This window comes from Neolamprologus multifasciatus, chromosome 7 (assembly GCF_963576455.1).
Source record: "Neolamprologus multifasciatus chromosome 7, fNeoMul1.2, whole genome shotgun sequence".
Lineage (NCBI taxonomy): Eukaryota > Metazoa > Chordata > Actinopteri > Cichliformes > Cichlidae > Neolamprologus > Neolamprologus multifasciatus.
Genome location: NC_140445.1, coordinates 20,321,361 through 20,348,835, shown reverse-complemented (window position 1 = coordinate 20,348,835; position 27,475 = coordinate 20,321,361). Strand labels below are relative to the sequence as shown.

At 39.3% G+C, this 27,475-nt stretch overlaps 1 protein-coding gene across 4 annotated transcripts in view; it reads left to right on the top strand.

The window, feature by feature from the left end:
• ctif (CBP80/20-dependent translation initiation factor) overlaps nucleotides 1-27,475 on the top strand; it is a 77,161-nt gene that overhangs the window by 20,989 nt on the left and 28,697 nt on the right. For 2 of the 4 annotated variants that reach the window (XM_085165812.1, XM_085165815.1), the window contains exons 2-8: nucleotides 1,028-1,266; nucleotides 2,513-2,584; nucleotides 4,062-4,184; nucleotides 6,043-6,116; nucleotides 7,634-7,738; nucleotides 7,871-7,949; nucleotides 26,206-26,282. In XM_085165812.1, the coding sequence (XP_085021938.1) occupies nucleotides 1,090-1,266; nucleotides 2,513-2,584; nucleotides 4,062-4,184; nucleotides 6,043-6,116; nucleotides 7,634-7,738; nucleotides 7,871-7,949; nucleotides 26,206-26,282 (707 nt within the window). In that variant the 5' untranslated portion in view covers nucleotides 1,028-1,089. Of the gene's footprint in view, nucleotides 1-542; nucleotides 781-1,027; nucleotides 1,267-2,512; nucleotides 2,585-4,061; nucleotides 4,185-6,042; nucleotides 6,117-7,633; nucleotides 7,739-7,870; nucleotides 7,950-26,205; nucleotides 26,283-27,475 lie in introns of those variants that run through there. The other 2 variants (XM_085165813.1, XM_085165814.1) reach the window with 2 other exon arrangements.

Here is a 27,475-nt window from a genome sequence, read left to right as displayed (position 1 = left end):
TTCAGAACCTGAGGTCTGATCTTCTAGTGGAGGATGTTGATGTTATTTTCTGACTGTTCTAAATTTGTTTAGAGTTGTTGTTATGCTAGCTTAACTTAGAAATGATCCTGCCTTTGTTGTATGTCTGTTTGAAAAACATTGCCCTTCATGCAGTGCAGAAATTAGTAAGATCAAATTTGATCTTGGAAAAAGAGATTGCAGAATATGTTTAGGAAATACCACTCCCCATTACTCTGGCATTAGGCAGCGCTGTTGCATCATAGCCAAAACAAAGCCTTTAGACTTTCTGTAGCTGACTTGTTGGCTGCAAATGCACAGGACTCCCCAGCGAGTCCCAAGGGCTCAGCAGATACCATTCTGCTTGCTCCAGCCATAAATCCTCTTTGCATGGCTGGTGATCAAGCCGTGATGTAAAGGAGCTTAGTAGCAATAGACAGACAGCCAGGAAGCTGCTTCCCTGTTGGCCGGGGGTCAGGTGATCACACAAAAACACTGACAGGAGACAGAGGGAGAGAGACGGCGAGGTAAAGGTGGGAAAACAAACTGACATTGAGAGGTGTGTGAATGGTGACAGCCAACAGGGTTTGTGGAGCAACTTTTCAAAAGTTGGATTGATAAGCTGAGTGCCTGCCTGGGCTTGCTGTAGCTCCACCTGAACACAAGTTTTCTGTCTTGTGTGTTGGACAGTTTGTTGGAAGCAGGCAGTGCGTGTATGTGTGTTTGCTGACAGCAGGGAGGCTGTGTACCTTCTTCAAATGTCAGGGAGTTGAGGTGGAAAAGGTAAGAAAAATGTGTTTAGCTGTTCCTGAGCTGCAAGCAGTGATTATTTTAGGTAAATCTCCCAGGGATATATTTGATCAAGTGACTCAACAGTTTGTCTGTATTGGGTTGTTGGACTGATGTCCACGCACCTCTTTGACAGTCAGTGTCTCGATATTGAAACGTTTCTTATAATGACTATATAATGACTGCAAAAAGTTGAGCTTCACTTACTCTTGTCCATTTCTTAAACTTCCTTTCCCCACAGGTCACTTTCCTTTCTCCCTCCCTCCCCTTCCTCCCCCTCCACCCATCACTGCACCCGTTGCCATGGAGAGCTCTTCGGTGGCGTCTGCGTCGTCCGAGGCTGGGAGCACACGCTCGCAGGAGATAGAAGAGCTGGAGCGCTTTATCGACAGCTATGTGCTGGAATATCAAGTGCAAGGGCTTCTGGGAGACAAGGCAGATGGAGACTTGGACTTGGACAGTAGCTGCAAGGTACCCCAGGTCAGAGCTATATCACATTAACAGTACTGTATTTGATTATTCCAGGCCTTGGTGGTGTCTGTGGATTTTTTTTATCTTCCCAAAAAAGACTGGAAGGTTTCTCTCTGTGTCAGCTGCCATTAGTGTTGTAATGAATACTGTGTAAATAGAGAGAAAGTGGAAGGGCATTCATCAGAGATGTACCACGAAGATAGATTATTGGGTTAGGGTGGTATTTTGAGGTTAATGTCAGAGCGTTCATTGTTACGAAGGTAGCTGTCTTTTTACCTAGTTAGATTACCATGGTAACTAATGCCAAACACATAATATGGCCCGGAGCAGGTTATGTTCTGAGTTTCAGTTGACAAATGACTGTGTGAGAGCCACGTTCTCACAGGCTCTTACATTTTTGGTATGCTCTATGTGCCATATAGATTCTCTGATGAAGAAATATGTTTATTCACAGTTTTCTGCAGGATCACTCTCATTTTTATTTGTATGAACAGTGATTTGGCATTTAATGATTTAGGTTCTTTATAGATCGGTATCATCTAATACTGTCTCTGATTGGCCGGTTTTGCACTGAAGAAAAGTAAAATAACACATCTAATCTCAGACATTTGAAACAGAAATTTAGAAGTTCAACTTCAAATAGTGACTTGACTGATTCAGGACGGTGATTTAACTACAACATGCCATAGAAGCTCAGTAGTCTTGCTCTTATATACGAACACAACAGAATCAACCAGTTGGCATCCAGCTGAATAGAGTTCCCCATTGCAAAGAGACACATCTCAGATGATCTCATTGAAAGAGAAAGATCGATTCCAACATGTTGGCAATCCGTCTGCATTTATGAATTAGATATATTCAATTAGTCAATTATTTGCAAGCCTCGCTTTCCACCAGGGTGACCTGTGCATGTGCCATTTGATCAACCAATGTACGGCCAATCACTGGACAACCACAGATTATTGTTTAATTAGTAGCTGTCCCTATTTTTATTGTAGTGTGACAGAACCGTAATGCAAAGAAAGCATGGCAGTGTTGAACTTACATTGTAGTTCACCTTTAGCTGCTTCAGCTGCCTTGACCTAGTTTATTGGCTGCTACACAAACTATACACCAGGCTTTAAGATTTGGTCAGAAACATAATTTTGAGTCTCTTATAAAAGCAGAACTTCAAAGTAAATTTGAATATGCTTTAATAAGACTTTAAATATGCCGTAATTGTTAACCTACCTACTTTGTTTTCTCTCTTCTTCAGTGGACAGATGACTGCAATGATAAGAAAGATGGTAGCTGGACATCATCACAAGGACGAGGCACATCTAAGCCAGTGAGTGTTTGTCTGTTCACAGCTCTATCTTTGCTAAATAGAGGTGGGGATCACCAGATACCCTGTGATATGAAATTATCACAATATATGACTCACAATATTATTGCAATTTTTAACATTTTGCGAGATGCTGACCATTGCAATAACATATAGTGGGACTTGTCATGTTTTGTCCACCGCAAATGACATTACACTTTGTCAACATCTGTTTTATCCAGTAAGATGAGATAAGTTGCCTCACTTCAATTTTTTTGTTTGCTGGAAAATGAGCATATCGACACTGTCGCTAGCATGTGCTATAACTGTTGCTATAAGATGAAATCAGTTTGCTAACAGTCTGATACGAGTGATTGAATGGGGTCAAGTTGGCAATTACACGCAATCTGTTTCTGTTTACCTAGACACTTACCTATTACAATTGTATTCAGCAACCAGCTGGTTAACAGTTGAGTTGAGTATCCTTAAGTTGTGCTCATTGACAATGACTTATTCAGACTGATGGCAACACATCTGTCTGCATTTGAAAAACCAGATTATTTGCAGACCTTTGACAGTCTCTCTAAGTCTGATTGCACTCAGTCCAATTCAGACTGCAACTGCTTGCAGACAGGTAGCCTCCTATCAGTTGATTGCCTTACCATTATGCTGAACATAATGTAATGCTGCTGTTGTGTTAATATAAAGATGTTAAATCACTAACAACCAAAATAACTTGGATGCCTAAAACAATAATACAAAAGCTTTAGTCATTGTAACACATCTCCTAGGCAAGGTCAGATGTATACCGTTGCACATGGTAGTTGCTGATCTGAAAATAGTCCTAATTTTATCCAGTGCACCCTTTCAGTCTGCTCGAACTGCATATCGACTTACTCTCTGGTCACTGGATCACCACAATGATTAAATCACATGTTTTCCTTCTCTCTGTTCTGTACATGCTCGTCCGTTTTCTGGGCTCTGTCAGCTCTTCGGTGTATGATTGAAAGAGCTCTGTAACACCAACCTTTAGTCATTCATCTACACTTTCTACATTGAAAGCATGTTCATAGTGACTGTCATGGGACACTATGACGCTAGAGCCAGTAATTAAAAAAAAATACTAAGTGAGTTACCAGCTAGTTAGTCTGTTAAATCTGAGTCTGTGTGTGTCGCTCTGGTGCGTTCTCACAATGCAGATTTTGGTGATTTTTTATTGTTGTATTGTTGCTCTCCAGAGTTGACTTTTTAGCAGCATGGATTAGAATGATCTAACAAAATAAAGCAGGATAGAGCTGAAATGTGACTATTTATGGTAACAAAATGAGAAAGCAGCAGAGGTCAATCTTTTTCCATTTTCCATGTTCAGCAGGTTTTGACATTGACTATCTAGAGCAATGGTCTAATATATATACACACAAAGCATGAGCAAAAAGGAGGAAAAATGGAAAACCAAAAACAAAGACCATAATTTCTTTCGTTAACTCTCTCAACTCCACAGGATGAATGGGAACACAGCAGTAATGGCAGCACAGGTTCCAGGCCCAGTTCAGGGTCCAGACCTGGATCTGGCTCACGATCTGGCAGCAGGGGACACAACAACCAGTACAAAGGTTCTGCCAAGGTACAGAAACACATGGGTTTGTCTGCTTTTGAGTTGGATTAACTTTCTGAAAGTGCCTCCCTAACATGACTTTAATCAAGATGAAAGTGGAAAAAAACCCACTGATACCATGGTCATTTGTGCATTCAAGCTGTCAGAACAGATTTAGATGCTTCAGTGCTCCAATTTATCCTCTTTAAGGGCCCCTCCTGAGAAGCCAGGTTTGCTCTCATTTGTCAGCTGGTCTAGCAAAATGCCTTCATTTTGCTGGTCATTAGTTACATTAGCTACTTACAGAGTAGACACCACCTTCAGTGAGTTGTATGCCTACAAAACATTAGACCAGGGGAGCTTTGAACAGAGATCACTGCATTACACAGTACATGATAATGTAATGTCCATGACCATTTGTTTCTCTGCCACAGCAGTTAATTTTTCAGTTCCATCATGGTAGACTGAAAAGGTCCTGAGCCAAATTATGAAACCTTGTAGAGAGATAGAGCATTAAAAAGGCAGGGGCAAAGGAAGAGCCAGTAAAGCTTTGGTTTACCTCAGCAGAGGAAAAGTTTAGAGGCTTCCTCATGTCCTGTTGGTTAATATTAACATAAAATCCAGATAGGCTTAGTTTGTGCCACAGGACAAAGTCGTTTAATGAAAACACGTTAACATTAGGGGTGGGGGAAAAAATCGATACTGTGTAGTATCATGATATTTTGTTTGCTAATAATGTATCGATACAGAGACAGCAGAAATCGATATTTTGTTACAAAAAAGGTTTTTGTGGACTGGAACATGCTCTGACTTCAGAGCATGTTGATCCTTTTTCTGAGCAAGAATCCTGGCATTCCTTCACTGTCCAAATGTGTTTAACTTTTTTTTTTTGCAGCAATAAAAATGACAGTTTACTTATTTTAATTTAAGACATGTTTTATTTTAATTAAGTTTAAAACTTTTTTATTTAATGTAAAATTATATTTTGTTTTAATTTACTTTCAAATTCTTCAGTTGCTGAATGGGCTGCATAGTTTTCATAAATTGCATAATTCAGAATAACTATAATTGTACCAGATGGTTGCGTTCAGTTAAGTTGGACTAGACTGTAATACAAACCGTTCAGTTTGTCAACAATAAAACTGACTGAAATGAGAGAAAGACTGAGTGTGAGACTTTGATATTAGATAAAATAAATATTGATAAAGTTTACCTTTATGTACAGAATCTGAATATCGCAAAATATTTTTAAAAAATTGCAATAATATCGTATCGTGTGTTAAGTATTGTGATAATATCGTATCGTGGGATGTATGGTGATTCCCACCTCTAGTTAACATACATGGATTCCTTTCTTTTCTTTTCTTTTTTTTTACTGATTTCCAATCATTCACTCATTCAAATCACTGATTTCATGTTTCCACAGTTTCTGATTAAATTTTTCTGGCATATTGATATACAGTCACAGCTATTGGTCATGTTAGCCACATTAGCTGCTCAAAATCCTGAGAGAAACAATTTCCCTTTTGTTAGGGATATAACAGTAGTCAACTGGGTCTCAGTTTCAACAGCAGAATGCTTCAGAATCTTAGCCTCTAAACACTGCTAACAATGAGGGAATGTAAAGCAGGAAGCTGCTCATTCTCTACACAAGGCCTTGCTTGTTGAGTATTTTGCTTCTGGTTATGGTTGGTTATGGAGTTAAGTCACAGAAAAGTCTAGGCTACAAATGAAGTCTTTCTAGAATACCTTTGGAGGAACAAATGATTTGGAGGATGCTTGTGAAATGTTACATACAAGTTGAGTAATGTGGACATGGGATTGGTGAGAAGTATTTTGTAGTCATGCTGAAAATATTCTTTCTTCTTTTCCCTTGTGTGTTATCTAGAATGGCAACAGAGAGGGATCCTTTGACATCCTGGGGACAGACATATGGGCTGCTAACACAATGGACTCACATGGGTAGGTACCTTTCTGTTTCACACACCTGTCTGCTGGATATAGCTTTTGGATGGTGTTGTGACAGACAGTAGACAGCACAGTCTCGTAGCAATTGTTTGTTCCTCTCTTTGGTACATTTTGTAATTTTGTTTGGTTACTCTTTTCACTTCTTTAAAATTTCCTCTCCACTTGTGGTCAGCGGTTGCAGTTTAGCATTTGAGCTCCATTAGTGTCCTGTTTTTAATCTGTTTTATCTTTGTAGTCCAAGACAGTAGTTTCAACATTCAGCTTGACCTTTAGCAAATCTGTTCAGCTGTCGTTCCAAACTAAGTATCTCTTTACTAAACCTTAATCATGAGGGAGAAAAAAACCCACATTTAAACTACATCTGAGCTACCGGAGGCTCGACTGTTTAGCCCCAGTGCTCCACTTACTCTTTATAAATGACGTCTCTGTGTGAATCAGCTTCTGTGTGTCCAAGAGGTTTTTCAAACAAGAGCTAGACGTGAGACTTAAGAGCAGAGGGGCGAAAGTCAAAACGTTAGAGAAAGGAAATGAGCGAAACATAAATCAGTTAAAAGTGGAGGCAGTACTGGTTGCCATGGTAACATCTGCACAGCAGCGACTTCCGGCCACGCTGGCACAACGGAGCATGCAGTGAGTGATGCAGCCGGCACAGTGGGATGATGTAAGCAGTTTTTTCCTCACGCAGGTGGAGACGTCTTACAGGGTTAAATGTTTTACTAAAACACACTGATTCATTCAAGTATGCATTCCTGATAAAAGCTGATTGTGTGTGTGTGTGTGCGTGTGTGAAATATGGAAACATAGTATATTATATATTGTATATCAGATGATATAATAAGAAAAACTAAGGGTCTCATTAACAATGGTACCCTGCAAGTAGATTATAAATTATACAGTATAAAACATGCAGAAATGTGTAGATCATTTTATACACATATAGAGCCAGAGATATAGATGCATAAACAATTCACATGTTTATAATTCTGCATTCACACACCAGGCATTAAGAAATTACATACATTACGTTAATTAATGACAACTTGAAATATTAAGAAAAGCAAGCCATTCATTATATAAAATCTCACGTACCCCCCCAAGGGAACTGGTTCTTGAACACCAGTTGCTTTCGTAAGTATAAGCTTGTGAAGTTTTATCTGGATTTAGTGAAAACCTAAGTGTAATTAAGGCCTTTTGAAAAGCCAAAAATAATTTGAAGGATAACTTTAAAGGATGGTGATGTAACAAGAAATCAAGAAATATTACAATGTCTCTCTATATCTTCAAAATAAAAAGGCAAATAAATCATTTCTAAGGGATTTGATAAAAAAGAAAATGTCCCACATCATTTTTAAACTGAGTTTTTGCAACTTTGTAGCAGTTTTCATGCAAGTAATCCAAATAAAGTCCAGGTTATTCCACACAAGACCTGCTAAAGATCTGCATTTCCCCTCATATGCACTTATGCAGAGACTCTCCATGACTCTAAGTGTTACTTTGTCTCCTCCTTGTAGAGGTGCAGGCTGGGACGTGCAGCCAGAGAAGCTGGACTTTAGCCATTTTCACAGAAAACACTTCAGAGGAACACCAAAGCACCTGCCACACATTGACAGAGAAGGGTAAACTACACATTTATTTATGTTCAGTTATTTTGTCTCACTGGTGGAACTCAGAACAGTTTTGATTGCTCTATACCACCTTAATTTATAGCATCATACAACCTCCTGATCTCACCCGTTCCTCTCTTACAGGATAATCAAAAACAAGGTTGAAGAAGATGACGGTATAGACATGAACGACATAGAAAGGTTCCTACCCCATCTTCGCTCAGTAAGTCACTGATTTTTTTCTTGTGTGAAACTAAGCCATCCCAGTTTAGTACTGCAGTGAACAGGTGTGAGAAAGCCATTCACAGGTCACAACTTTAAGAAGCTTTAGCAATACTGTGTGATTTGCTGTTAGAGAGTGACCCCTGGTAGTTAGGTGAAGGAATAATGTGCACCAAATGGAGTTCAGAGTCAAGGGTGCTGGAGTCTGGTTTTTGATTAATTACTAGAATATTAAACATAATTACAGGAATGATCTTTCTTGTACTAAAAGAGCAATTTGTGTTGTTAATTTCTTTTTTTTAAAAGAAAAAAAAAGGAACATAAGAGTGCAAGATGAGTCTGTGTTATATGTACTGTATGTGACTTGTTGATTGAAAAACATTAGTGACACCCGCTGGTCAGATGCAGGAGTGAGCTGTAACTGTGAATAATGATGTTATATCTCCCTCTAGTGGGCAAATGTTTGCATAACATATATGCGTAGATGCCCAAATGATTCACACAGAAGAGATGTGGGTTGTTGGTTTCTGAGGCAGTCGCTGTTTTAGTCAGCGTCTGATTATCTCTAACAGCACTCGTGCAAAACTTAATGAGTAGGTTCACATTCTCTCCAAGTGTGTCTCAAAACAATACTTGTATCGTGATAGAAGTTATAATACTTTCTCATTTATATAGTCTGAAAATGCAAATCTATTAATAGTGACTTCAGTCCACAAAATACACAAATGTATGCCTCAGTATTTCTGTGTACGTGCATTCTTTAGTTTAGCTGAAGTCCCCATGCAGTGTTTTCCCGCTTTGTAATAAGACAAAAAGGCAAATGTTGTACAAACTATACTATCAGGTCAGTGTACAAACAACAACACAAGTTGACCCAGAGTCTTCAAGCAACTTAAAGAAGTCTATACACTTTTCTTTCCAAGCTCCTTAGACTACAATGACCTGGATGGCTGAGAACCTTCACAGACATATTGACCCAGAGTGTTTTCCAGATCACCAAGAACCCAATACTTTGAAAAACAAGAATGAAAAGAATGAAAACATAAATAAAATCTATGAGTGTTCAAAAGAGCCAATAGAATACAATAGAAAACATTTACAGTGAGCTGTAATAAAGCATATAATAGAGCACAAAAAGAGCGTCCTCTAGAGCTGATTTAAGAAATTGCCAGAACCTCCGTGACACAGAGGAAAAATGCAGAGATAAAAGATTTTTTAAAAGAACTTCTTCAATATATTACAGATATATTGTGGACTTTAAAAACAAATAGTAAAATTTTAAAATCTATTTGAAATATCACAGATAGTGATGTGCTATTTTCATTGTACTGGTTAAGCATTGATCAGCTGCATTTTAAATCATCTGCAACTGAGAGAGAGAGAGTGGTTTGAGGTAAAGTTGCAGCAGTCCAGCTGAAATCCTTTAGCTGCAAAACTGGCTTTAACTTGATGGTTCTCAGTTGGTAAAAGCTTTGTCTAACAGCATCCTTGATTTGATCGATAAAAGTCAAAGAACTCTCCATAAAAACACCATGATTTTCAACTGCAGTTTGGAAGATAAGTATCTTATCTGGATGTTTGTGGAGCTTGGGATGCCAAATCAAATAATCTAAGTAAAGTGAAGTCATTTTGTTGAAGTGTTTGTTTTTTTTGCCTGCATAACAGTGATAGTGAATTTTGTATCTATCAACAATAGAGCAAGAGAGGTAGTGTGTACAATTTAAGTAAAAAAGGACCTAAAACGGATCCTTGACGGATGCCGCAGTTAATGGAAGTTAGGAATGGCAAGCAGTTTGGAATCTAAAGGTGCCATCAAATAAGGAAATCCAGTTTAAAAATATTTCGTTTAGATCATTGTCTAAATGCAGTAAAGTCCAGAAGAGCCAAAATCAGCAGATAAAAAGATATCATTATAAACTCTTAACAGGGCAAAATCTGCATCTTTCTTAAATTAGACTGAAATCTCTTAAACATATTAAAATTCAAGTATGAAAAAACTATGAAAAAACTTGAGAAAGGCAACTTTTTCTAAAATCTTGACAGGGAAAGTAACCTTATATATATTATAGGGTTATTCTGAGTTCCTGAACTATTGAGGAGGTTTAGCATCTTCTCTAAATGGGATCTAAGTGCCTCTTACTTGCATTACTTGCAGACTAAAGGGCAACAGCCGTGTTTCTGAACGTGACGTGTCTCGCATCGACAGAATAAAAGTAATTTTACAGCTGGAATGCTTCTCTGTATAAGGTATTGAGCATTGTGTTTTCCAACATGATTTGCGATTCATTGAGGTGACGAGAGTTCACATTAGGTCACCCCTGTCACCGTCCTCGCTTCCTCCCCTGCTTTCTGAGCCAAAATATCCTCCGTCCTTCATGGTGTTTAAGCTACAGTGTCTTCCTCTTTCCTTCCCCTCTTGGCCTTTGAGCTGAGCTGCGCCGCTCACGCAGCTTGGGCTAAGATGGATCTAGGTGAGCGATCGAGATGGCTTCCTCGCTGTATCATTTCTGAGCCAAGATTGTCGTTTCCGTTCATTCATTAAGGGCCAAAAGATAGATGGGGTCATCAGCGTTTCTGTGCTGCAATCGGGATCAGAGACGCAGAGCTGGGAATTGAGTGCCACATTTTCTGTTTTGTTTTCCCTGACATTTCTCAGCTGTTTCTGGCAATTCTCATCTTCTCCCAGTTACTCTTTCACGTTCCGATTGTGTGAATATTGAGCCCTGGCAAGCTGATCGCAAAACCATGCCCTGTGGGGTCATGCAGCTATAAAGCAAGGCCACTGATGCCCAGTTGTTTCTCATACTAACAAGGCCATTCACTGACACTCTCTTTGGTCTTGAATAGCCCTCAAGATAACAGGAAGGGTACGTAAGTCTTCCACAAGAGACCACAGTGTAAAATAAAACAAAATCAATGTAAACCTTGGGTGGAATGATAAGCACAGGGGTTTGTGTTTGAAAGTATGTACATCTTTTTGTGGCTCGTTAGATGACTAGAATTTTCGTAGTTAACTGATAACCAGCATTATTACATTAAATTACAAACTGCATACCCCACTGCGCATGGTTTTGTTACTAATAGAAAGGGAGTCTTGTTTCTTCAGTATTGTCATCGCTTTTATTGTCATGAATCTCTATTAAATAAATATATATTCTCAGCATCCTGGCTCTGTATTTATGTTTACAGGGATCTCTCTTTTCTGCTGGTAACTTGCTGCACTTAAGCAGTGATCCTTGGTTGTAGACATGGACAGCTGAATATCCCATAGACTAGTAGTTATTCTGGTTGTACAGTACTTTTCCACTGGAAACCTCCCTGATGAGCACGTGCATGTTGTTGCAGACAAGTCTTCCTGATCACAATAAACTGGCAGACATGCAGACATCCTCATGGGGTATCTTGTTCACCTTCTGAGGAAAAAAGCATTTACGCTTATGCCTTGACATGCTCACAAATAATGAAACTCTAAAAAAAATCTGTATTAGATGCCCATTCTCCTTTACGTAATATTTAGTCATCAGGGGATTTTTATTTATTTCTTTTGTCTTTGAATAGTTTCAATTTGTGCCATTATACACCTACAAACTATGAAATTCTGTATTTTTTCCAACATAAATATTTTTGCACCCATGGCCTTGCAGCCTGCTGACAAACCAATTTCTGACAATTTGGATTTTCATTCTAAAAACCATAATTGGCAGCATATACATTTAAAGGGTTTTCTTCAAAGCAAAATTTTATTCTCATAATAAAATCATTTGAACTTCACACTTCCTGTACAATCTTTACCTGATATAAGCTTCTTTTCTACTTTTACTTACTCAGTTTTGCTCGACTTGACTTGGTTTTCCGTTTGGCAGTAGTATGGGCTACCAGGTACTTTTTCAGTACCTACTTGGGCGGGGTTCAAAGCCAGTTGAGTCATGCCAAAAATGTGATGTCAACAGACAGAAGGGCACCGAGTGACATCACTGCATGAGCCATGAGAGCGACTCCTACACTAGAATCAAACCCGCCATTTTTCAAACCCTGCCAATTTAGTTTGGCCAATTTTGTGTCTTCCTCAGTAAGAACTCGCTAACAGATCACAACCACACCGATCACAGTGTTGTTGATCACAGTGTTGTGTGTTTGCTAATGTCCAACTGACTATTTTCCTGTGCTACTATGCGCATGCATGAAAAGAATGGGCTCATAATCTGACATTCGTGATGCTGCCCAGCCAGTCACCAAGCGAGGATGCTGAAAAGTATCTGATTCCTGTTCCTGGTCGGTTGATCAGTGTGTCTTTATATATAATATCAAATATTGTGATTTGGAAGCACACTTTTAGAGGGCATCTTCAACCAAATCCCCAAAACAAGAGAAAACTGGACTAGGGTAATGCAATATTGGGTTCTTCCTTTGCCCACACTCTACCAAAGCTGTTCTCACATACAAAAACTGGACAATGTCATGAGAATCAGGTCTAAACATTGTCTGAAGTTGTTTTTTTCTCACATGCAGCACACACAAGGTTCCACCTCCTTTGTGGAAGAAACAATTAAACCACTGATTCATAACTATTTTGGCTTAACAGGCACTTAAGAAAAAGCTGTGAGTAGACATTGCTCCTTATTATTTGTCAGCTGTTGATAGTTGTGCCATAGAAACATTACTCCTCTCAACTTCTTAGATGGTAAAATTAGCAAAGATATATCAATTTTAATTAAGAGGCAGTAGAATTGCATCAAGATTAAAGGCGAAAATATAAATATGTATCACAACTTTGGTTCCCACATTCCGATCCGATTACTCCTATATATTTATCATGTGAACCCTTTGCTGCTAAACTGCCCTATTGTATATTAACAGCCCCCACAGATGGAAGGATAAATAGATAGAAAGAAATCATCAGGTATTTTTCCACTCATAATGTACTGGACTTTTCCAGAGTCATCACTTCCAGCTACTGCACGGCAGGACTACATCATCCAAAGTCCCCGTCTGCAATCCACACTTCCTTCCAACATTCACTTCCCCTTTTTCCAGGAGCCACAATGCGCTTACAAATAGCCCTCGGACGTGGAAAAGCTCTCATTTGTGCAAGGGCGTGTGAGCAACCCAGTGAGAAAGGGCTTCCTCCCTTTGCTTTAAGGTTCTGCTGCACCTCCACTGGCCTCTGTGGAATGTCATCCTGCAGTCACAATGACCTGCCTTCACGTGCAATTTCAGGTTGTAACGACAGAAGCATCCAGGGGTCAGGGAGCAAGTATTTGATTCATGCCACGTATCCAATGGATGCTGGGAAACATGAAAGGCTGTATACAAAGAATACTTGTAATCGCCCTCACGTACAAATTCCTTCACACAAAATCAAATAAATAAGACAGAGACAGTTAAAATAAAACAGGTATAGACAAAACATGGATGTGGCCACCGTGTCATGGACTATCATTTAATTGTTTGCCCTAAAGTATACCTTCCTTTTTCATCCTTATTGCTTCTAATGAGTACCATGTTTACCAATTGAAGATGCTGTATAAGGCTCGAAACCAGCAACTGAGACCATAAACTCATCAACAAAGTGTTTCCTGAGGTCACCAGTCAAGTGATCAGTAGGGTAATTTTCCCATTTAATGCTAACCATTCTGACTTATTCTTGCAACCACACGGCTTGCCCCCCTACTGGCCATTTGAAAGAATGCAAGCCACTTTCCATACCCTAATATAGAATTTATGCACTTGTTGTACTGTGTTGTCTTGTGACTTTTATTCTCTGTTGTTCCATATTTAATTGTGTGTAAGAAAGCAAAGTGTAAAAGTATTCCTTTGGCAAAGTTTAAACATTTTCTCAGGACATGTCTACTTTTGTATGTATAGTTGTTCAGCTGTTTGTTAATACAAACATTTAATCAACCAATTACATGGCAGCAACTCAGTGCATTTAGGCATGTAGACCCAATTGAGAGGTCCTGCTGAAGTTTAAACCGAGCCTCAGAACAGGGAAGACAAGTTATTTAAGTAAGTCTGAACATGGTGTGTTAGTTGGTCCCAGAGGGGCTGGTCTGAGTTTTTCAAAATTGCTGATTTGCTGGGATTTTCCCACGCAACCATCTCTAGTGTTTACAGAGAATAGTCTGACAAAGAGAAAATATCCAGTGACCAGCAGTTCTCTAGGCAAAAATGCCTTGTTAATGTCAGAGGTCTGAGAAGAATGGCCAGACTTTGTCGGCCTGATAGGAAGGCAACAGTAACTCAAATAAACACTTGTTAAAATCAAGACATGCAGAAGAGCATTGCTGAATGCACAAAATGTCAAACCTTGAAGCAAATGGGCAACAGCAGTAGAAGATCACCCCGGAGGAGACTCTTGTCAGCTAAGAACAGAAACTGAGGCTACAGTTCACATAGGCTCACCAAAATTGGACAATAAATGGATCCATATTCCCTCATATCAACCGTTGAGGCTGGTGGTGGCAATGTAATTGTTTGGGCAATGCTTTTTTCCCTTGTACCACTTGAGCACTGTTTTAATGACACAAACTGGCCAAGTATTATTACTGAACGTGTCCACGTCTTTATGACCACTGTGTGCCCATCTTCTGATGGCCGCTTCCACCAGTTTAATGCATCATGTTACAAAGCTCAGATACTCAAACTGGTTTCTTGACCATGTTGAGGAGTTCACACTACTTAAAAGGCCTCATGTCTATCCGGTCGTTAAGTGATGACGTGATGAATCCTACTTCCGGGCCTAAAGTAGTTTAATATGGCTTTTGTGGTGTTAACATGTTTAATGTTTTGTATTTTCTTCTATTTAATCTCAAAAAGCTCCTAAAACAGTCAGTGATCACTGTTGACCTCCCTCGGCTTTTATTACCGCTAATCATTTATTTAAGCTCAGTTTTTAATACCTTAGGATGTAACTACAGCCCAGCCCATGCAGCAGTATATGAATGACTAACCTCGTATTGTGGATGGATTATCTCAGTTGTTCTCCTGGCTGAAGTTTGGTCCTTTTACAGCATCCTGCCATGAGATTACATTTGTTCCTGACCACCGAGAACACTCACGTTAACTTTTATCGAGTGCAAAAAAAGTTAGCTTGTTTATATTATGCTAACATAGCTGTGTCGCTGGCGGTCACGTAGCACATCATTATATACCAGCTAGCTAAACTTCAGTAACCCTACAAACGTCACTGCTGTTTAGTTTTCTGTCTTCATTTATGTTGGAAGTGATAACAGAGCTGTACATTTTAATTTGTTTCCAAAACCCCGCAGTCAGGACATGCTATATTGTATTTAGATAGAAGCTAGCGAGCTAACTTCCTGCTAACTTCTAACTCCGTTAAATGTCATAAATTCCGTTTTCATGGATGCCTGGATGTTAAACTCAATTGTTACACCTGGTAGAGCAGAACGCTGATCATTTTATTAAAGATAAAAGACTTTAGACAGTTTTTTCAACTCTCAGTAATGCCATAGTGATCGTTTGATATATGGACCTGCAGCGGAGTTTAGGCCCAGACACGGCTAGTGACGTCAGACTTAACAACCGGATATTTACCAGCATCTCTGAGGAACCTTGTTGAACCTGTGCCATGAAGAATTAAGTTCTGAAGGCAAAAGCAGTTCAACCTGATACTAGCAAGTAGAATATCCAATGAGTATATACTGTACTGTATTGTACTGTACAGCAGTGGGTTCACATGATAAATATGTGGTGTCATGTTTTAATATTAAGGGTTTTTTTGTGTTTGGTTCAGTAAAAAAAGAAAAGAAAAAAGAAAGTATTTTGCTTCTCAAAGAAAGAAACAATAAAATAAAAATAAAGGGCACCAGATAATGAGGAGAGCACTTGGGTGCAACCCGGGAGAAAAGGAGAGTGCAGCTAGTCACTGAGAAGACATCCGGTCTCTGGTTTGTGAACAAAGCCGTCCAAACGGAGAACAAAGCAGGAATCTGGAGCTGAGATATTACAGACTGGTTGGCCCCTCAGTGTGGAAGTGTACGTGCCGCAGAGCAGGACTCCGGTTATAGAATGACACTGGGGGCGGGGTGGGTTTCTTTGGTGGTCTGTGTGTCAGCTGTCAATTTGTCTGAGACGTGCAGGTCGTACGCACTCATTTGCTGTTCTTTCCTGTAGTTTTAAGCTAACCTTAAACCTGTCTCCTTCATGGCATTTTTACTATCTGTTACCTCTTCTCGCTTTGCTTCCTCCAGTTTGCCTTTTCCTACTTATGACCACTACCCTTATGCTCTGCCCTCCACCCTCCTCATGGTGTCCTTCACTCCTCCCCTCCATCCTTCAAATCTTGGTAGGCAACAGAACAATATCCATAGGGTCATGGTGACCGGCAGCCCCCCTTCACGTGGTTACTTCCTGCTATTGTCTCTGGTCCTACTACTGATTGGCTCCTACACTCTATTAACCGCACACATACTGGATTAATCATCATTGTACTCTGTTCTGCTCTGGGCTCTGGCTTGGGAGAAAGACTGGAGCCATGCTTACATGCATGCATGAAAGCACAATACCATGGGAAATGTATGACCACTCACACAGAGGTATTCAATACGTCACCAGTGACTTGACCTGTTTTGTCACATATGAGTGGCAGAAAGAATATGGAGTAGTGTATGCAAAAGCATAAAATATATTGTAGTGGAACGCCAAAAATTAATTTGTTCATTGATTTTATTCCCTTTTAATCAAATGTTATGGTCTTTTTTTAAAGAAACAGTGTAGCACACTCTCCATGAATTTAGGTTTTTGTCACAGTAATTATTCCTACTCTTCATAGAGACCTTTCTCCGAGAAGTAATTTGACAGGAATTCCCAAAGCTTCACAAGTGTACTTAGTCTTCACTGAATATGTTTGCTTGTTGAACTTTAGAAGATGCATACTTTCTTGTAGACACTTAGTTAGGCTGATATGTCAGTCAATATTAGCTATTTGCCAATCTATTAGTATAAACATTTATAATTGCTAATAAATAAAACTTTAAAATTTCAAGTTTAGAAGGGGGAAATGCACTTTATCCATGTTTTGAATGTTGAGCTTGCATAGTTTATCCACCAGAGGGCAGTCTGCAAAGTATTTAGGTCATTAACACACCTGCGGACTAGCTGAGCCAATCAGAGTCAGGCAGAGTGTAAATAAATAATCCAGTCCAATAAGGACTCATGTAACAAATGGTAGAGAAATCTGTTTGTGTTTGAAAGAAAAAAATATACAACTTGATGTATCAGATTCTTAATTATTAACTATTGTTATCGGTATGGGCCGTAAAAATTAGTTGGGCTCTAGTATAAAGAGAACTGCCAATGTTTTAATGATTTTTGTGTGTGTGTGTGTGTGTGTGTGTGTGTGTGTGTGTTTGTCGAAGCAATACTATAATACTTACATCGCCACGCACCTTTAGTTTCTCGTGATTAACGCATTATGTCTTTTTTTGGATGCACCTACCCCCTCGGCAGCTGCTCACAATAGGCTCTGATGAATCAAGCGTGTCAGTATGTGTAGTAATCTTTGCAATTGAGCACACAATCATCAGAAAAGTGGCTCTTTTGACAGCTTGCTGTTTTACGTCAGAATTTTTTCTCCTGCTGTGGTAATCGTCCTCTGAGAAATAGGCTCAGCCAATTAGCGGTAACGTGGCCTTTAAAGGTTTCCTCGGGGTAAGTCTAGGGAGAGCTTTCATCTAATGCTTGTTACTTTCAGATCATCCTGGATAAACGCAGACACCAACCATATTCTTATACACAGCAGAAGTCCACTCATAAAGGCAGTGTTGTTGTAAGACAGACTTAAAAATGCCATACCTGCACTTTGATCATAATTAATTGCATTCCTGTGTGCTTATTCCTAAGGAATGAGGTAATCTTAAATTTGTGATTACGGATTGTAAAGTTTCACTGTAAGAAGCATCAAAATGTCCTCATAAAAATGTATATATGCTATTTGCAGGTCTTTATAAATATACTAAAAACCATCACACAGACACACACACAGAGTATTGGGATGTAGAGAGAACATATGATTGAAGCCTTTTTTCAGTATTCAGAGAGCTGCCAAGAGCACAGCTATATGCACTTAAAACCCGCTGCAGCAGCAGTTAATTTCTATAGGGTACTACAGTTTTTCTCCCTTTTTCAGTCTCCGACACTTTGATCCTGCAGTGTTCTCCATATCCTCTAGTAGCAAGACCCCTGAGTTCTTTGATGTACCTGTCTCAGCATCTGTGGCGCTGGCCTCTGATCACTTATTAAATGAGACATGAATGTCAGGACCTCACATCTTTGCCTCTTATCACAGATCATCCTGTATACACGACTGTGGCAGCTCTAAATCTCCTCTGTCTGTACTGTTAGCATGCATCAGCTACAGTTACACTGACTAAGTTACATGAAAGGCAATGCATATCATGAAACATGAAGGAAATCCTGTACTAGAGGGGTTTTATAGATTCTGAATACTAACGTGACAAAATGGTCCAATAAAAAAGATCCAGGATCAGCACGTTACTGCTAATTTATCTTTTCCTGCTACTTAAATCTAACGGTAGAAATGCCATCTTTCATCATATAAAGTTAGTAAGTTAAAGTAATAAGAGTGCTAATAGTTTGGTTTTCGTGAATAATTTATAAAATGAAATCACTTAGTACTGTAAAAGTCACACTGTGTGTAAAATTTCATATAGTACTGTGCAAAAGTCACCCTATATTTCTTTATACTTACATATGTTTCAGTAAATCCTAATTTTCCTATGAAAGGATACATGAAAATACAGTAAATAGGACAAAAACAGTTTGTACAATTGTAGCTAACTTGGTATGACCTCCTTTATTTTTCAAAGCTCTTCTTTGGATGTTGGCTGCCTTTAGTTCCTTTGATCAAGGTGATCCCACACTGCTTAATATTGTTGAGGTCTGGGCTCTGGCGAGGCCAATCCTGGTGTGCTTTTACCAAACACTGGAAATATGTTTTGGATCGTTGTCATAATACTTACCGTAATTTTCTTGGTTCATAACTCCATCTTTTGATGAGATCCCCAACATCACTGCCTGAAACACAACCCCAAGTTAGATACATGACTCCATCAGCGTAGCTGCTGATTCTCGGTCCAGTTCTTGTTTCTCTTTCTTAACAATGGCTTCTGGACAAACACCCTTCCACTGAGATCATTTTTGTTGAGGCTTTGGCAAACAGTAGATGGATGAACTGAAGAGCCAGATGCATCTCTCGGTTCTCCTATTTCTTAAGCATATGACTCAGATAATGTTCATCTGATGTAGTTTTTAAGCCTGCTAGTAACAAAGTTAAACAAAGAAACTGTTTAAAATCTATCCCCCACCCCACCCCCCAAAAAACAAAAGACAAAAACATCCAACTCTAATTTCCTTACAGACACAGAAAGGAGCGTTATTTGTTTGGTTTGGCCTGTGAATGAAACGTTGAGGAACGTTTTTGTATTTTGATTTTACGTGCCTGCTGTCTTGTATTGACAGTGGCTTTTGTTGTCATTCTTGCTCGCTCGCTCTCCTTTGCTCTCAACAACCTGTCCTGTAATGCCACCCTTGGGTCAGCTTTAAATTTATTGCTTTTGGCTGAAAGCCCTTGCAACATAAATAAACTAAGAGAAACAATGGAGCGACTCAATAAGCATCATACCAGAATTGTTACAAAGCAGAAGGGAAAGGAAGACATGCATTTCATTTTCTATGCTATAGCAGACAAAGTTCTATAATCTTTATTCTCCATTTCCATTCTCCACATTTCCACCCTGTTAACAGTTCTCATTTCCTTACTTTTCTTCCTTGCAACTTAGACAGTTTAAAAACAGACACTTTTCCGTCATTTAATTATTTATCTGTTACTTAATTACTTTTTTGTAGTATAAGGAGAGTCTTTATCAATAGGAAAAGATGTAAAACTCATGAAAATATTGTTCAAAGTTCAAAATTTATAATCACATTTTACAGTCGCGTTTTTGGAATTTTCAGTTCAATTCAATTCTGTTTTATCCATACAGCACCAAAACACAACAACAATTGCCTCAAGGTGTTTTATTTTGTAAGGTAGCCCCTAAACTCGTTTTTTAAAACATATTAACTGACTTTGCACTTTATTTCACCTACATGAAATGCTAGTAGTTGTTTAGCGTGTTATTAAGCACTAATTATCTGGACATCTGCGAGCTTTGACTTTAAACTTTGCAAGCTTGCTACCATTAGCTAATAACTAGCTAATAGCTAATAACACTCCACACTTTCATCCAAATATGGCAGCTTCTGGCTCCAAAATGACAAAATAATATGGTGGCAGCTAAAATGCTAACGTCAAAACTTCAGTATGTGTAGTTCAATTTTAGATAGGTTGATCTTTTTTTTGTTTTACCTCTATTACTAACATTGACAGGAATGTCGACAGGAAAGTATTAGCAAGGTGGAATGATGCAGGACATGAGAGCTATAATAGCATCCCATGTTTCACTGGTACCTAAATGAAATAGGTTTCTAAACAGGTGTTCCTTTTTTTTTTTTTTTTCCAATTTATAATTGAGCTGGATGGAAAAAAAACAAGCACTATCCACTAACTATAATTAATGACTACTGTGTGCCAAAGTCAGAACAAATGTGTGGCAGAGGTGCTGCTCATGTTTCAGACTGCTCCTGGTACAGATGAACACCTGAAGGTAACAGTCTGAAGGAATCTGCGTGGTTGTTTTAGGGAGTCCTGTAACCATGTCAGCCTGTGTCTAAAGAAAATTCCAAGATGCTAATGATGACAAAGAGTTCACAACCCAACTCCAGAGTGAATTATTTACTGTGATTTATGTGCTAACCTGTGAATGTCCTTGGCATGCTACAGGACCAGACTTCCCCTGAAGGCGGACGCGCAACACCCAACCACAAAACACAATACACGCATAAAAGAGACACCACAGTCAGGGCTGTAAAATTCAAGCTGATTTATTTTTCAGCTGTTGGCACGCTGTTTGACATCTGAGACTCGATGTTGTTTTAAACTTGGAAAAACTTGAGTTTGATGGTTTACATCACCATGCTGTTTACTTTTCTACAAAAGCGTACTACACATGCATATCCACAACTGAAGTCTAAAACTGAGGACTGCAGGAACGATCATTGTTAGCTATTAGAATGCGTGTGTTGTGCCAGCTCTGGCTTGTTAAGGCTTCGGTTAAAACAAGTGATGAATGTTTTAAAAGGAAGCTCTGCCTTCACATTAGCAGGACTCAAGCCCTCATCACTGCCAGCCCCATTATTACCGACTACTTCAAGCATATAAAATCCAAATTAAAAATATTCCTCAAATTTAGCTGTCATGAGTCTGAATCCTCATTATTATCCCTAATTGTTCAATGGACAATAAAATTAAGAGTCTGAATAAAAGACTATAGACAGTGGTGATGAAAGGGGTTAATCCTTCTTTCATCATTTTTTGTAGCACAGCTCGTCATTCATCTCCACCAGTGTATCGTAATCTTTGAAGAGCTACATTTGTTTTAAAAAACATACAGATGTGATCAGATCCACAGATAAAAATCAGTCTCCTTTTCTATCAGCTCTTGCGCAGGCAGTCCCTCCCCTCCACCCTTGTCACGTCCACAGGGCTAGCACGGCCTGCCTCGAGGTGAGAGGTCTTCTGGCTGGGGACCAGGACAGTATGGGTCCTCACTTTGATCTGCCTTAAACTGGCTGCTACCTGCAGATAGCATATTCACACATGCCGCTGCTTGAGAGGCAATTCTACATTTCTCGTTTCCTGTCTCTCGATCACGTCTCTCTTATCTGATAGAAACTACTCACATTTTTTTCTATTTTTATATTAATAGCGCTTTCTAATGAGATCTAACTAGCAATAGGAAATGCAGCAAGTAGAGTGTTTAAGAAATATGTGGTGGAAATTGTTTGCTCTTGTGTGTGTGTGTGTGTGTGTGTGTGTGTGTGTGCGCGCGCGCACGCGCACTGTCATCTGGTTACCATTTGAGGGCAGAATTATAGCTAATGATATCCTAGAGGAGAACTACAGTAGCTAAACATGCAACAGTTTCTCCGTTTTCCTCCCTCTCAGATCATTCCAGCGGTAAGAAGAGTTAAATTATGAGGGAACAAAGGCAGAGTCTATAATATGGGTTAGTTTGTTAGAGGCTAAAAGCATGTGTTTATTTACATTTCCAGACTCTTTGCATCTCAGATTTCCATCAGAATTCAACTATAATCATTTTGGGCTCTTCAGTTTTTCTTCGGAGTGTTTTTAGATGATGTCTGAGTTTGCAGTGCGATGCTGTACAGGTATGGTCTGTACTCTGTGTGTACTCACTGTCCTTGGAGGAAGTTTATGAAAGGCTGGCATAAGTCACTACAGGACTAAAGAACCGCTGACAAACATTTTTTGTAACACAGTTTTCTTTTCACTTTATCTCACTCTTCTGTAATATATGGAAACCAAAGCTTGCAGCTCTAAAAAGTTCTCTCTCGTGTTACTTCTAAACCAGAGCGGTCATACATATACCAAAACCAGAATTGGCTTGCCAGGGTATCCAGTCTAGTGCACTGACTGGATCACTTCGCAGTGTGCCAAAAAAAAAAACTACAGAGGAGGATGTTTTTTTTGTTTTGTGCACTAGAACGTATTGTGTTAGAAGTTGTTAAGAATGCATCATGTCACACGTGGTTGTCTGAACATTTAAATTTATCCAAACCGCAGGTATGAGTCATTATCAGTTTTACGGCAGACTTACCAAAGCAAGCCAAGGAGCCATGCTGATGCATGTCTTTATAATGACTGCAGACTGAATTAAAAAAAAAAACAACAACAACAACTGAGACCAATTCTTAAATTGTTCTAGCTTCTCGACGTCTCAGGCTGTTTATGATCTATTGTGTAAATAGATGATTCATTAAATGTATTCCTAACATTAAAATAACGGCAGAAATGTACTGATATTTTAGTTATTTTGCATTGAATTAAAAAGTCTAAGAGCCCTGTTTCATGCCAAGGTAAACTAAAAAAAAAAAAGGGAACAAAATATTAAAAGTGCTCATGTGATCATTATCAAAAGGCATTATTGTCATTATACGGTTGATATTATCAGGTCATGAGACAAAAAAATCTTTGAGATTTAATATCGACCGTATTTTTTTGTCATTCTTTTATGTAGAAGAAGAAAATGATGATACAGTATTATACAGTATTCGACCAAACACTGCACAGCGCTCTGCCTCATGCACTTTTTTTTAAATCCTGTCCTGTCTGGTAGCTTTTGCAATCAGAATTATGATCTGAATGCACTGTTGTGCCAAACGCATTATAGAGCCAGGTTCAGCTCTATAAATTCTGAATCGGCTCCCCTTGTTCAGGGTTTATCTGACTATTTCTTCATTTCTGGTCGTTGTATTTAAAGTTATTATATTATATGTGGTATACATTATGCCAATGTCTAAGGCAGGACAGGATAGAGTACAAATAGAAATGCATAACGTGTCGCCAACTGCTGCACCTGTAAGAAAAACCAAACATACAACACCTGGGACACAGAAATTCGAAAATACGTGTGTGTGTGTGTGTGTGTGTGTGTGTGTGTGTGTCACACAATGTACTTGAAAATGAGGGTGGGGGACCTGTAACCAGGAGTACCAAGCCTCCTGCACTCACTCTTATTGCACACTGCATGCGCTAGTCCTGCCTGTAACCATGGTAACAGCGCATAATGATGAAATGATGATGTTTGACTGACAGGGCTGATGTTTAATGGATGGCAGACAGTCTTACGTTTTTTTCACAAGAAGTGAACTGTATAAGTAAGACATCCAACACAGTGTGCATTGGAAATATCCATGTTAGAACTAACTGTAAAAACATGCTCATGTTTCTTATTTGTTTGATTATACTTTGTCGCTTCCAATGCAGGGCACCTTGTGCTATTTATTAAAACCCTGGGAAGTGTTAAGTCTTGATTTAAACTAAAAAAACATTAATAACTGTTCCCCGTCCCTCAATGAATTATTGTTTGTTTTCATATCTCTGCTGCATTCACCTGCACAAGTGTGAGGATATCCTGCTTTCCTCTTTCCTATTACATTTTAAACCGAATATATTTGAGTTCAGTTATTGGTACAATAAAAAAAGAGGCTTATAATTTGTCTCTCTCTTATCCATTTTTATGCAGTTTTAGACACTTGGCTTCATTTTAATATATTTGTATGATGATTGCTGGTGCTCAACTTCTAATGATTCCAGAGTGCATAAACACACACACACACACACACACACACACACACACACACACACACACACACACACACACACACTAAAAGCCACTGTACTGGTCATTATTGAGTAAATTACTGAGTGTGTCTGTTTGCAGTGAATGACATGAGGCAGTGGATTTTCACCATAGCCATCCTATTACTGTACAGTTTGTCAAAGTTATGCCTGCAAAAAACTAATCACAATCAATAACTCTCACTCAGCTATTACTGTGGTAATAGTTCAGTCATCCTTTGGAAATGAAAAGGATATTTGAAGCAGCCGATCAAAGAGATCTTCAAGGACAATTCTACATACTATAGGTGGATCAAACACTTCCAGGAACTCCCTGAGGATCACTGCCCAGCAGGGAGCTCCGAAGAGAGATGGCTTATGCCTTAAAGGGATTTTTTTTCCTGTTTTTATTTTCATGGCCAATGAGAACTCTACAGTGATGGAACAGCTATTCAATTCAGTTTTAGGTTACTCATATAGCACCAAATTATAACAACGGTCTCATCAGGACTCTTTACATTATAAGGTAAAGACCATACAGCACTAGAGAGAAAACCTCAACAATCAGACCTCCTCTAATGAGCAAGCACCAGTGGCGACAGTGGGAAGGAAAAAAAACATTTTAACAGGAAGAAATCGTCAACAGAACCAGGCTCGGGGAAGGGCAGTAATACACCACAGCTGGTTGGGGCGAGCTGGTGGTTGGCAAAGGAACAACAGCAGCAATGACAGGATAGAAGATATCGCCAACAGAGTGTGTATGTTATATACTCTTAACCTCTTAAGCCCCAAGCCTAACGGATCTCCTGCCTTTTGCCCCCGTATCAGGGGGCGTTGGGGCTTAAGAGGTTAATGTCCAACAGGATATTAGGATATTTTTTCTTTTCTTTTTTCTTTATATTCTTCTTCTTGGGGCAGCACAGTTGTACAGTGATATGCATTGTGGCCTTACAGTAAGTGGATTTGAATCAAATGGCGGACTGGTGCCTTTCTGAGTGCAGTTTGCATGTTCTCCCTGTGCCTGTGTGGGTTCTCTCAGGGTATTTCAGCTTCCTCCCACAGTCCAAAAACATGCAAACAAGGTTAACTGGTGATTGGCTGTAGGTGTAAATGTGAGCGTGAATGGTTGTCTGTGTTAGCCATCTGGCAGCCTGCCCTGGGTACCCTGCCTTCCTCCCCATGACAGCCGAGATGGGCTCCAGCCCCACTGTGACCCTGAATCAGCTAAGAGTGACAAGATCGGTGGATGTTCTCCTATTTGTTACACCTAAATAGAAAAGCTTTTAACAGAAAAATATTTATGCCAAAATGTGACACTTCATTTGAAATGTAGCATATTCTAATTTCTAAAATAGTCCCTATTTAGCACGTGGCTAAACAAAACCCAACCCTAAATTTAGATTGGTTGCTGATGAACAACTTTGCACAGCTGATGCGGTACTGAGATTTTTAAAAATGGGCGCTGGTTTTGTGAAAAAAATATGCTTGTGTCTTATCTTGTGCTAGTGAGTATGTACCTTGAAGGACAGTTTGAAAAAGATCCTGAAAACAGGTTTCTATGAACTTCGATACTTCCTCATTTCAGAAGTGTCACAAGCACAAATGTGTGTGTGTGTGTGTGGGGGGGGGGGGGGGGGGGGCTTCCTCCATGACTTACAAGTACTGTGGAAAAAGTTCCAGCAGTCACACAAGCCTGAATAAAAATTGCTGGTCAACTATTACTGTGAGAATTCTTGTAGCAGTACTTTAGTCATCCTGTGGAAAGGAACAAGATGTTCAACACTCTTAACTCTCTTCACTCTCTTAAAATCAAAATCATCATCAAGGACAGTTCTAACTGTAGATGTAGACATTTGTGCACATACAAGCAACTCAAGTGTGTTTTATTTGGATTATTGTTGAAGTCATGTGTATATTCTTTATGCTAGTTTTGAAAGCAGTGATGCTTACTCTTACTCTGTGATTTGTCTTGTTACAGGTCTTCCCACCCCTTCCTAACGAGGCTGAGATTGCACACACCAAAAAGCTCTTCCGGCGCAGGAGGAACGACCGACGGTAAGTCTACACACACACACACACACACACACACACACACACACACACACACACACACACACACACACACACACACACACCTACCTCAGTAAGAGGAAACATTTTTCTGTGTTGGTGTCAGTGCAGTCAGGCCCATAGCCCCGACATCTCTTCCCATCCAAAGAAAAGTTGAGACAGGAATACAGGTTCCACACTCCACTGCAGACGGGGAATAAAGAAAATGCACGGAGGAGACAAGTTTCTCCTCCATTTTCAAGTTGATTAGGTCTCTATAATAAAAAAAAGTGCCAGCTTTTTAGTCACTCATTTTTGTGCCTACAATGTTCAAGTAATCTCAAGTCCAAACTAGGTTTCACACTGGCACATCTACTTTAATTGTATACAATGAAATCTAATTTCACCCAAGTCTGACTTCATTGAAACCAGGTCCTTAAAAGAAAAAAAATCGCTCTCTCTCACTCTCTGCCCTGATGTCACTGGAAAACTGTTCTTCAGTTGCTAAGCGACCAGCAAAGAGAAAATATTGTGATTGTATTTGTGGTTTAAAAAGAGGAAATTGTCTCTAATACAAATGGGAAAAAAAGCACTTTTATCCTTGTTTTTAAGCTCAGAGGATAATTACTTTTGTCCAGAGCTTTTGTATTTATGTTTGATGGCCGCAGCAGCGAAGGCTTGGCAGAAAGAAAAGAACAAAAATATGGACCAACATCAGTTTGCTTGGGTTTTGGTCTATTTGTTTTTAAATGGGAAATATTAACACAAGACCATCCTGTTTTCTCGTGCACTCTGCTCCCAGGCACTCTTACAGCTTACACGTTAGGGTTTTACATAGAGAAACTGCTGGCCTGTGTCTGGTTTATGCACAATTGTCAGGAATTTACACAACTCTCGTCTCATAAATTTGAATCTGCCGCCAACATTTGCATTCAGCCATCTGCGCCTGAATCCAACTGAAAAGGAATAACATTAAACACGATGAGGCATCTTGACAAGAAAACCTTGTCACAAGCTTCTGTTAAATTTACATTCATTTACATTTAACCACAATGAATTACTAGGCAAACAGGTTTCTGCTGAATGACTTGTTGATGGTGGACTCTGAAAGTGTATTCACATTTTCAAACCTTAAATTTCTTTCAGTGATGAGTGCATGCTGTCAAAGGTGCCACCAGGCTACCACTAGTGCTGTGCAA